Source organism: Botrytis fragariae, assembly GCF_013461495.1.
Source record: "Botrytis fragariae strain BVB16 chromosome Unknown tig00000112, whole genome shotgun sequence".
Lineage (NCBI taxonomy): Eukaryota > Fungi > Ascomycota > Leotiomycetes > Helotiales > Sclerotiniaceae > Botrytis > Botrytis fragariae.
In genome coordinates, this window is record NW_023500997.1 from 780,759 (window position 1) to 793,498 (window position 12,740).

General features: G+C 41.3%; 2 protein-coding genes across 2 annotated transcripts; both read right to left on the minus strand.

The window, feature by feature from the left end:
* Window positions 1-300: 300 nt before the first annotated feature.
* On the minus strand, window positions 301-6,691 carry Bfra_007812ia (putative nacht domain protein; the record flags this gene model as incomplete). Its single annotated transcript, XM_037338180.1, has 6 exons — window positions 301-990; window positions 1,049-5,415; window positions 5,462-5,734; window positions 5,796-5,924; window positions 5,977-6,175; window positions 6,239-6,691. The coding sequence occupies 6 exons, from the start codon at window positions 6,689-6,691 to the stop codon at window positions 301-303; spliced, it is 6,111 nt and encodes a 2,036-aa protein (XP_037190243.1).
* Window positions 6,692-11,246: 4,555 nt separating this feature from the next.
* Window positions 11,247-12,623, minus strand: Bfra_007813 (putative major royal jelly protein; the record flags this gene model as incomplete). The annotated part of the gene is made up of 2 exons (XM_037338181.1): window positions 11,247-11,681; window positions 11,754-12,623. 2 exons carry the CDS (start codon window positions 12,621-12,623, stop codon window positions 11,247-11,249), a joined length of 1,305 nt encoding a protein of 434 aa, XP_037190244.1.
* Window positions 12,624-12,740: the final 117 nt, after the last annotated feature.

Here is a 12,740-nt window from a genome sequence, read left to right on the forward strand (position 1 = left end):
GAAAAACTGCAGGAGCCAGTAGCTTGAGAAAGTGTATATATTTTATGCAGCTCAAACAGAACAAATCTGGAGAATGATGAGATGAACGATAAAAAACTTGTGTTAATGCTATGAAAAATTCTAAAATAACCCCATACATTATGACTCTCAGAAGAACAAGAATCAAAAAGAAACCAATCAGTTTTATACCAAAACGCCAAAGAAACAGCCGAAGAAACCAAACAGTGAATAGAGACATCCCTTGGACTTCCCTTCTCACATTCTCTTCGGAATTACCCTTTCATCTCCAGCAGCTTTAAATCAGATACTCTCCTTTTCCCTCTCATTGTTTTGACTATGGCAAGAGAATCCCCAAATACTACTAACCTTCCTCAACATATTCGAATGTTTTCTCTTCCCCTCCTCCACCATCATGAATTCGAAATTTCCGGGTCTCTTCCAAACACCAAACTCATCATCTTTCTCGCCCTTTCCGCCCTTCTTGACACTCCACTTATCAACACTCTGAAGAGCCTTCACTGCCTCTTTCCACGCATTTTCGCTCTCAAACTCTTGTTCTATCTGTCTCCAAAGATCGACGTATACACTTATATCTTTATCCCAAGTCCCCTTTCTCCAATAAGCTCTCTTCAGCAACTCTAGTTGCGCAATGGCAATAGTGCATACTTTATCTCTGGGCAACTCATCGCCGGCATCGGAGACGGTACTGCAAAGTATGTCTTCATGAATACGCATTGCTTTTCTGAGGTCTGGATGGGGAGACGCGGTATAGAATGCAGAGAGCAGATTCTGCATCTCGAGAGTGGTGGAATCGAGTGGACCCCATACACGACGGATATTGTAACACATGTCTTCCAGGAGATGGATAGCTTGGTCTTGATTACCGCTGGAGAATTGTGTTTCGACGAGGAGGCGGCCAATATGTACGATTGTGGAGGAAGACCAAGAGATTTGCGAGTGACGGGAGTTCCAGAGTTGAGTAAGCAGCCACTGTGATTTATTGTTAGGATTTACACAAAATGAGGGATCAGGGGGGAAATATGCTTACCTCAAGAGCTTCTAGGTCTTGAATTTCTCCAAGCAGGCCGCATACACTATTTAGCTGCTCAATTGGCAAATCCACGACCTGGATTTTGCCGGTGCGGAATTGTTGAATAATTTGGTTCATGATTGATCCCGACAAAGCCACCGAAGAAGCGCGAAGCTGAACATCACTGATTTGCTTAGCTCTGTTGCCAACCAGAGCTTGCGCTAGGCGTAGACCCATATCTATCTTAGGCAGAGTATCATAGCCCCCATAGAATTTCTGAAAGCGATCGACATATTCAGCAAGTTCTTGCCCCTCTGCAAATTTGCCTTTACTCATATGGACACTTGTCGCATCCAGACCTGCTCGCAAGATAGAGATTTCGGCTTCGCCTTCATTGAGATTTATGAGGACTATGCGCAGGAATTCGCGGAGAGTATTGCTATTCAAGTTCTTCTTGACATCCAAGTTAGCTGCGAAGTATTCAAGGATAGATTTGTTAGCAATCTCGATTCCAGCATCATCTTCAACATCCATCAAGAATGTAAGGAGCTTGGAAGCATAGGAGAGGACAGTTGTCAAAATCATCTTCTGAGAGATCGAGCGCTGATACATTTGGTATAAGAAGACTTCCATGAATAAATCAGCCATGATCGATGAGTAAATTTCCTTTCTTTCTGTGACAGTTGACTCGAAAGCAACCAGGAAACCCCAGGTATAGCTTTCCAGCTTGAAATTGGGGTCAAGCTTTAGATTGGAATGGGCAAAGATTGCCTGTGAGCGCAATTGCTTCGTCAATCTCACTGCCTCCGACTCAAATCTTGCATTCTTGTAAATCGTTGCAAATTTCACTGCTGAGTCTGATAAGATCTGAGAATTCTTCTCGGTCTTGAGAACTTCCAGGATCGAGACTTGAAGAGTTTGCTGGGCCTCCAAAAGAGCTTCTGGCTTATCTTGCTTAGCCAATGCTTTGGTTAAGTGTCCGAGCCAGAGAAGAGTATCACAATAAACGTATCCCTTCTCCGTATGAGACTTGTTGAACTCTTGTTTGTACAAAGTAATGGCTTCTGTCGACGCAGAGAGCTTGGAAATGGAGTATAGATGAGGCAGACGCTTCTTTGCAGCAAGTACAACTGCTAAAGTGGCCTCAGTGATCTGCCCCTTTGGAGCTTCGTGAGCTTTGATATCTGCTTCCTCATACAAGGATATAGCCTCTTCGCGATGCTGCTCACTATTCTCATTGAGCTCGGCGAGTTGAAGTGTGGCTTTGATTGTGATCTCTTGATGAACACCGTACAAAGTCACACACACTCTACGGAAGTCAATAGCGAGCTGACGTAACAAACTGTGATGTGTTTCAGATGCTTGCCTGATGACGCGGACATATCGTTGATGCAGATCTTCGGCAAAATCTGTCTTGATATCGTACTCCTTTCCATGTTTCAGTAGCATCTGCCAGAGGGAGCCACAGATCTTTTGAGCAGGCACATACTGGCGTTGCTGTTCATAGATAACGCACAGAGCCAAAGCTGCTCGAACAGCATCTTTGTGACAGACTTCCGTATTTCCTTTACCTAGGTTGACATGAATGGTGCGATATGCACTCTCAGCTTCTGCGATGTTGTAGATTTGCATGCTTAAATCGCCCAACAAGTACAGAGTCTTGATCGTCCATGTATGTGTCTTACCATGTCTCTTTTCGATCTCGTGGTGAAGATCACGGTAAACAATGATGAGTTTTGCAGTCATAAAATGCGACTCATAGAAATCAATCAACGTCTTAGATGTAGATTCTAGGAGCTCATCCGAGGTCCCTGGAGTGGCCACAACTGCGTAGAATATCTTTCGGTAGGTAATTTCAGCTAATTCTAGTTGGCGTAACTTGAATTGTGCGAAGGCCAGTCGATTGAGGAGCTCCAAGATTTCTGCAGTGAAATTGGCCGGCAGAGGTATGTTAACATTGTTACCTAAAAATGATGGCCAAAGCCGAAGCAAAATTGAATTTGTCACCTGGGATATCTCAGGCCATCGTTGTTCTGAGTAATAAGTAGCGCATAACGATGTAGCTTGGCGTATGGTTGTAGTATCGATAGTTTTAGGGTCTTTACTGACGATAGTTCTTTCAAATACTTCGCGAATCGTTGTGAGATCCTGTGTAGGTTCTTCTGTCTTTGTCTCGGTAATCTGAGTTAAGCTCTTGGAGACAGATTTAGCCTCTGGAGATTCTTGTTTGCCACTTCTGACGTAATATTCCCATAGATTGTCAAACACGAGATGAGCTGCTGCTGTTGACCCAATGCTTTGCAACTGTTCACCAACAGATTTCGTATGCTTGATGAGGTTAGTAGATTGAATATCACTATGTTCGAGGTCAATGTGGATGCCTCTAAGTATATTCTCTGCCTCGGCTATTCTTTGTTCTCGTTTCAAGAACTCAACGTAGCGGAGGGCGGCTTCAATTTTCTTCTCTTGGATGGAGACGTCGTAAGTATGCGTTAAACTTGTCAAGCTTTGCCACAGATTGATCAGCATCTCCTCGGTCTTGACAGTGTTCTTCTCCTTCTCAAACTTTTCAATCATGGCCCATGAGAGTTCAAGACGCTTCGAAGCAGACGCATTCATGTTTCGGATACTGACTTCGTACTCTTGCTGTAGATTACTGGTACTTTGCTCCATCTTATTAATCTCAGTTGAGCTCCTTGAAAGTGTCTCCCATGATTTAACAGTCTGTGGAGCTGACTTTCCATGAACCGTTACGTTCAACTCATAAATGTACTTTTGCCACTCAGTAACTTTCGTTGTTTCGCCGATAGTATCGTAAATTCCAACCAGAGTCTCGGCAAATGTTATGGTTTCTTGGCTGACTGAATTGGTGGATCTTTGCACCTTGACAATGTACTCAAGAAGTTCAATCTTCCGTACTACAAACTCGGTCTTCTTGATAACAGGAATTGAAGATGTGCTTTCAATGCATTTCTGGGCACACTTAAAGGCTATTGATGGAATATGAAGAGCTTCCGCAAGCTTCCATGCATCGTAGTAATATTCTACATTTGACGAAACATTGATTTGTTCTAATCGCGCCATGTTGAGTAAAGTCTGGAGAACAGACTCTGAAGTCTCACCATGTACAGATCTTCGTATAGAAAGAGTCAATCGCAATTGAGTCAAGGCGTCTTGAAGTGGAAATTGGTATTCCCAGCAAGCTCCTTCAACTAACGCCAGGAGGACAGAGTCGGCAAAGCAGGCTTTAAATAAAGGAGTGAGCTTTTGTTGAGGTCCCTCATTCATCGGGGATGCCGTGAAGTGCATTACCCAATACCTGGAGGCGTATTGAATGAATTCGTATGTTTTGAACAATTCATTCAACTCCTCTTCTGTCATGTTAATAAGGCTCAAGTGAGCCGAGCGTCTAGCAGTGGAGGCTTTTATGTAAGCTAGCGACCTCAACGCCAAGTCGTAATGGGCCTCTTTTACATGGAATGGAAAGGTGCCCGGGTTCTTGGAATCAACAACCGACATTGATCTCTGGATAATGTTTTGCTTCACAAGATCATGGGAGAATCGGACAAAGCCATCATCCATTTTAATCAATGGTCCAACGGAAGTGGCAATATCATCCTCAACACGGGTTGTTCTTGGAACGTGCTGGCAAGAACCGGTATCAATCTCCAATAGTTGCTTGACTTCACTTATGAGTAAAGGGCGCTCGCTTGCCAAGATCCAGGCAAGTATGGACTTTGTGTCTCGCGCCTTCAGGTCAATGGAGGACATAGTGACATCAAGTAGCTGGCCCAAGTCTTTCGGGAGACTATCCAGACGTTTGATTGTGGATTCTGGTGTCTGTTCTCTTTTGAGAATATCAATTGCATTTTGAGACCATACAAATGAACCGTTGGCAGTATGCACAAGCTTTAATGTTACCAGAGAAATGTCCTTTTGGCTCAGATTCATTGTCGATGACAACTGCGATTCGATAAAGTACTGAACATCTTGACTGGTATGTTGAATGCCGATTGAGAAGTGAGAACAGTCTCCGGGGATTGGCTTGGTGAGTGGTCGAGAGAAGACAATACATTTTGTGTTCTGGTGTTTGGAAACAACTGTGCGCAATCTCTCAAGTAGGACTAATCCACTACTCTCACCGCCAAAGACTTGATCAAATCCATCAATGACAATAGTCTGGTCGCGATCGGTTCGAAGACTCTGGCCTAAAGCGGCCCACAATGAGTCCTCAACTTTGGTACTTGGATTGCCTTCTACATGCAACTCATATGCGTGAAATAATTCCTTGTACAAAGCTTTATCACCAGCACTGAGCTGGAGCATTTGTAGCAAGAGTCCCTTGACAATACTAAGAGTTGATAGCTCCGTTTTTAATGTGCCATCTGAAAAGTGTTAGAGCTTATCACAAAAAGAGCATCAAATACAAACCAATAGTATAGCGAATCACCTCTGTCGCTCGGCGACCTTTGAAAGCTTGGAGCCTTTCAACAACCCATTCGGAAAGTACGGATTTTCCTGAACCAGCGGATCCAGTTACCATAAAGATGTTCTTCCCGCTCCGTAAAAATTCTCTCAAAGGTCTGTCAAACCACTCGCATGTAAAATCGGCTCTCGCCCCGTGAGCACGGTGATTAGTCGCAAGGATTCTTGTAACTCGATCATGTGGGGTTAGGAAATTTCTCACAGCTTCCACTGAATTATCTACCAGATAGTCGTCAGTACTTGAGGAACTAAGTCAAGCTTTCTGACAGTCCTGACTTACCTCCAGGCTCAGCTAGACGTTCAAGTCTCGTTGACCAAATTTTATCTACAAAATGATCACTGTGCAAGAAGAACTCGTCAATTCTTTTGCCAAATAATTCGTCGAAGGTACGAATGCTGAAGGTCAAATCTACTTTCTCGGTTAGGTCTATCATAGCTTTACATATTTGAAGAGAGCTTACCATGTTGTCTTCTCGTGTAATATATCGTAACTCCAGTCAAGAGTTTCAACAGATCTGCGTAACAAGCCACCAAAACAGTTTGCAGCTCTTCAACTATATGTACAAGCTCATGGTGACGGACAAGGAAGCCAAGTGTGATACTGCAATTGTAGAGTACGCCGAATATTTTCTCGAGGACAGGAACAAATTTCGGGCCCATCTGTGGACAAAAAGAAGATGGTTAATGTTTTGCAATTCGAGTCTGAAATATTTTGGGACGAACCTCCAATAATGTTTTGCAGCTTGCATAAATGATGTTTGTTGCCTGTTCACTCTGTGTGGTGAACGAGGAGATCTCCTCACTGTATGTGGAAACTTGACCTGTAAAGAATTCTGCCCATTTCAATATCTTGTCCCAACGACTGCCGTGATGTGGCATCTGCGACAATCTGATGGTAGCAATAAAGTCGAAGAAACTTTCTACAGATTTGCAGCTCTGAAAAAATTTATCAGAGCTTTGTCCGAGCTCAGACCGGTACATTTTGATGATCTTTTGAGTTGTGTCTTGTAGCAAAGGTGTTGGGAAGTAATCACTTCCATTCATGCTGCGTTGGTCGAAGCTTGGTGATAGTACGAAGTCGTTATAGCCATTGAGCTTTGGAAGGTGATGTCCATTGGAAAATTGGCGATTTCCAGGGGGTGATAGCGCCCCGTTGTGTATTGCTGATGGGGCCATGCTGACTAGTGGTGTTGTCCAGAAAGTAAATCAATCTGAAGCTCCTTATTGTTGGTTTAAGTTCTAAGTAAGTGTTTGTACCGAGATTGAAGATAGTCCTGAACTGCTGTAAACTGAAATTTGTACACCAATAGAAAATTTAACATTCCAATGTCCTCATGCGAAGCAAGGTGGCGCCTCTAATCGAACCAGTCCCACACGTGTGAAGAATTATGGCGCTTGTATTCCACGTTATAAAGACAGAGTGATGACGCCGAAGCAGTTGTCGAAAGAGAGAATCGAAGTTGGAGCGATGAGACCTCACAAACGGTACTATATGTAGGAAATGGCATCAAACTTATCTGACTAAACTGCCCTTATCATCTCGGAAACACCGAATCTCAATGAAACTCGTGATACAACATTATTTTCCAACCCGGCAATTTAGAAAGGAAATCATTGTCAAAATTGCGAGCTAGATGGAAAGTAGAGATCAAGACCCCAGAGGAAAATGTGACTGATTTTTAGTCGGCGGGCTCGAATCATTGCTAGTCAAAGATCTCCATGCCGATGTTACGATACTCTCGCGAGCCATAACTATTACAGACTTCAGCTTCAAGAGCAGTTTCAGTGATTGCCAGTAAATTTATCCAAAATGTGTTTGTCCCCCGCGCAACGAGATTATGATACCCGGTTAGCCGAAGGATAAAAAAGGTACAGGAAAGACCTCACAGTAGTAATTTGGTGTTCTCGACGACAGCGCCTGGCATGACGGGTTAATTAAACACCACTTGGAATAGAGATGCAAGGCTGAGCAAGAGAGCTAGTCCATCGTATGATAAGAAATTATCATAATTTCTCAGTCGAATCGAACTAGAATATCAATGTCGACTATCGAAAATATGCAACGCAAGGTAGTAGCGTAGGTATTGGATAAATTGCCACACTACCGTGATCAGCCTCCAGCTAGCCACCCGTCTGCGTGGTCTATTTGTAGCGTTCCAAAAGAAAACCCCAGGAACTCGAAAGTTGGATATTGACTACTCGTTTATTGTATCAATGAGAAGTCATGTCCGCGTACTCCCAGTTCTCATTATCCGTTGTACTACGAAGCTATCCGGATGCACAATAAAATTGATGCCAATTAATGAATGCATCCCATCAAAGTTTTCCTTTTCACATGACTTCAGATGAGTTGAGAGATCTGCTACCGTCCCTGATTCATAAAAGCTTCTACTCATAACCCGAGTCATTTGGACTTAATGAACTGACACTGCAACATGTGTCGTTGGAAGATACCTTGAGCAGTCCAGGGTATGAAGGGTCGAAGTAAGGGTCTAAAGCAAGACCATTGAAGCTACCCCTGAACACCGCTAAGCCGGAAGAGGTCTAGAGCTTTGAATAGATCGGCCGGCTATATTGAAAATGTTACCGATCGCCACTAACGACAGTAGCATATCGTTTTAAAATCATTTCGGGCAAGTTTAAGAGAAATACGAACTAGAGAGCCATGAGAACCCCACATGGATGTCTACTTTCGGCATAAAATATGTGACAGCAATAAGGTCAATCATGCTCAGGATGTAATTATTCCTTTTGAGGTTCAGAGAGAGCCAGCTTTCAAAACATGGAAGTGGCTGTTGACGCCAATCACATCCTGTTGCAGATCAAATCCTTGATGGACCCCTAGCTTTCAGGACCAATTACTAAGGCATATATGACGACTCCTTCACCATCACTTGAATGACACGCTCTAGTCTCTGGAGTAGGGTTGCAAATTGTCGGTCAACCCAAGATGCACTGTTAGTTTTTATCGGTCAATTCGTTTTTACTATATCCATAGGTCACTTGAGGTAAAGTATTGAAAAAGATCTTTAACAAGGTGAATATTAATGTGTTGACCAAGTAATCTGCGTTGAAGTATTCAATAATTTTTAATGAATTCTATGTTCCTTCAAATACTCTTTAATGTACTTGAAATTGTAAGAAGGGTAGTAAAAAGACGAGATTCTAATGCATAGAATATTACGAAATGAACTTAATCGCGATACGATCGCTCATATGTATATTCGCGTATGTACATAATTATTGAAGATTTATCTTCTTAATACTTCTTTCGAATTATCAAATTCTTTAACAATCAATCAATATTAAAAGAGAAGATCCTAAGTCTTATCGAAAAGTAATCTTTTGTATTCTATCGTAGGTCATAGGCTAATAGTATGTAATGGAAGCTGGCTCTGGTTAACGACTAAAATGGATTATATAAGCAGTGTGACACGTGATATTAAAGAATCTGTATTGAATTGTAATCTCTCTTATTCTATATTCAAGGGAAAAAGGCCTCTTTTTATGCTTTTTCCTTCTAATTCAGTATTTCCGCTTTCATAAATCCCTTGTAGATCTCTTCCTAATCCGTCCATTCTTTCGAAATAAAGCCCCTTTTTGTTTTCTTTATTTTACAGCCGTTTTCGTATTTTATGGCCGTTTTCGAATTAATAGTCGTTTTCGGATTAATAGTCGCTTTCGTAAGCTTATAAGCGACGATCATATGATCTGATTATATAATAGGCTAATTTTAGATTGAATGCCTTTAAAAAGATATATATATTATATTATTTTTTAATTAAAACAATAGTATTTATACTTACTCGACAGATAAAACAAAGAACAAGATGAATAAAATCTCTATTTAGGAATTCAGCAATAATAGCTATTTCCTTTTCCAAAAGTATAATTAAATACAACTCATACAAACCCAATCGTCTTCTCAAATATAATTATCTTTTTTTCAAAATGGGATTTTAGGTAATTCTTTGTCAAGCGGCTCATTTATAACACATCCAATACCTACCCAATGAAAAAAGCATTCTGATTGATCTTTCTCAAACTCACAACAAACTTCATCTTCCAAAACCGCTGTACTCGAATCTAATAAGCTATAGACAAAAGCGACAGCCTCTACTCAAACATCAATTTGTTTCCTAGGATAGTCTTCAAAACTATCAACAAGAAGATCATACTCTCCTTTAATGGCAACAGTCAGTTCAAATTACTATCTATATTAAATGTGCCGATAACAAAGATCACGTGCAGACATCTGCTTGAAAATTACAGCTCTACTATACAGGAGTATATTCGGCTTTGGCTCTATTCAATTTTGTTACGCATCTGAAAAGCTGATACGTTAAGCCTAAAGACGAGGAGTCAGGGAGCTAGGGATAAACAGTAATTATGCACACAGGATTGAACAACCAGTTGTCTCATTTATATCAACGGAGTGTATGATTGGATTAATCGTTTTATAGGACAATATTTCGTTACGAGCCATACTCATTCATGAGACCATGTTTCAGCCTATCAAATGATTTATATATATACATATATTTAAAAGGGGGGTTACACAAGAGATGTCGACGACGCCTAGGAAGAAACGGAGAAAGGAGATCTGCACCACCACGGTGAGTAGGAGACAGGATACACATTACTAACTCATAGATTGGAAACAGAGCAGAATAAGGTTAATCGTCTTCGGAAATATAGATATCACAAACTATAATAAGTATAAAACAAAACGAAAGTCTATCAAAGTAGATTCGGAGGGCATTCGGAGAGAATAGATTTTTCTTTTTTATCTCATTCAGTCAAACAAACACATATAAACATATCCCGTACCCCGTATAGCTTAGCTATAGATGGACTGAATCTATTATAAATTTACTACTAATATTACAGACAGCGAGTCACTGGGTTAGTTAGAGTCTAATAAACAAGTATAAACGAATAATGTAGTAAAAACTGAAAAGGAAATACAAGAGAAGAAAATCTGATATCAGAGTTCTATTAATCTCTTCTTCAAAAGTTATTCTATGGTTAGCAAGTGAAGAGGAACATAGATACTGGTGGAATCTGATGTAGTACTTATTGTCACGGGTTCAAGACGTAGTTGTGTGGATGCATCCATACCCCAAACAGTCGGGGTCCCTCCGCCTTCTTCTTCACTCTTTATAGTATATCATCCATCTTATCTAGTAAATACCCCCCCTGCACTATGATATTTATCTACTTGCCATTAATAATGAAAGTGACGATATATACTAATGCACTAAATAATTACAACTATATAAATATATATAACCTTATGTATGTATGTGTATGATACAAACTCTAATTATAAAGACTATAAAGTCTAGTTATATAGATCATAAAACCTACTCATTAATCTAGATTATAAAGCATTATATGATCTATATAACCACATCTAATCTCAACAAATGTTAGATTTTTTCATTAAAAGATATTATCCCATAAACCAATTACTACTATAGTTGTTTTTGTTGTATATCAGCTCTTTCCGTCTTTACTTTGTTGACTAGGGTTTGTCTTTTGGCCATGCGCCGAAAGGCCTACTTATGTCTATCATTCCTAGCTTCAGCCAGTGAGCATCTCCTGTGGCTTTATGAACCATTTAGCTCTTTCAAGGAAACAAACGTATTGGCCATACGTCAGCACAATAGAAGTCAACATCACAAATCCTACCAATACACGTCTCCTCTTTAACTCCTCCTCAATTCTCCTACCCTAAATTCATATTCTTCCCCACCCCCACGGGCAATTTACACCTCAACATGACACCCGGTTTAACCCTCCGATCAACCCCTTCATTCCAATTCGGCTGATACGGCAACTGATTAACGTTCCAATAAATGTAACCATCAAACCCAACATTCGCGCTATCGGGCCAGATAATCCGCGGATCTCTTACAAATGGTACTGCTTGCGATATGGTGCTGTTCCAGATATAGATTGCGTTTGAGGAGGGCATGAGCATGTAGATGTTGCCCAGAGAATCGGATGCGAAGCCATTAGAATTCCCGCCACGTTGGCCAAGATTGTGGACGTTGTCCATTGCGAGTTTAGAGGCGATAGAGGAGGTAGATGGATTGCTTAGGAGGTAGGATGTGGGGATGCTGTAGAGAGTGTTAGATGTCAAAGGGGAATAGTAAAGGATCTGCAGTTCGTAAGTAATTATTCCCGGCATGAAATTACAGTAAAGCAAAAGATAAACAGAGGATCTTCATACATCACCCCACAACCCCAACTCCAACCCGTCCAATCCCTCCTGCTGAAATCCCACTCCCATCCCTGTCTCTCTCAGATAGAACGGTTGTCCATTATAACTCGGTACATCCTCCTGCACCCTCAAAACACTCTTATGTTGATTCAACATCCTCCAACTCTCTCCAGTCCCCAAATCCAATATTATAAAACCATTTCTCCCCTCATTACTTGAGTCAACTAAATACGCAATCCCGCCTCCCGACTCTGTAATATTTTTGCGTTGATCAAACCTCAGATCATTAAGATAAGAGTCCGGGTAGTGAACACTGGATGGAAATGTGTATATTCGAGTAATAGAGTTATTGGATAGATTGATTGCGACTAATTTCGGACCTCCAGGAACAGCATATGGCATAGTGGGAGCTTGACTCTCATTAATTGTCGGACGCCCAGTATCGAGAACCCATAGCGTATCATCGGGCGTTATAAAAAGTGCTTGAACCGAAATGAAATAATCCTGGAGCGAAGATCCAAACTGTATGCCATTTGATTCGCTGTAGAGACCTCCTGGAGGAGTATTCAGCTGCAGAGAAGGATATGCAGTTTCCGCAGTTTGATTAACTACTTCTCCGAGTGTGTAGGCGTAGGTGCCGCGTGTGTAGCATGTGAAGACTCGGCCAGTTTTGGAGATCGCCAGCCCAATAGGCCATTGGTCGTAGAAGTAATGGTATTCTTCTACTGGGGGTCCATAGATACCTGTGTCGTATCGTAGGTTATGAGGTCCTGCATAGCCAAATGTTCCGTTCAATGTAGTGTCACCGGAACTGGGGGTGTTTTGTGTAGTTCCACACTGCAGGAGGCTTGCGGCTGTGAGAATCGTGGAGAGCTTCATTTTACTCTAGTGATCATAGGATTTTAAACATATACAATGAATCAATAATTTCCTCATCAACTCTTTCACTCGAAATTGTTGAGAACGTCTGCCAATGAATGTTTTGTACAAATATAA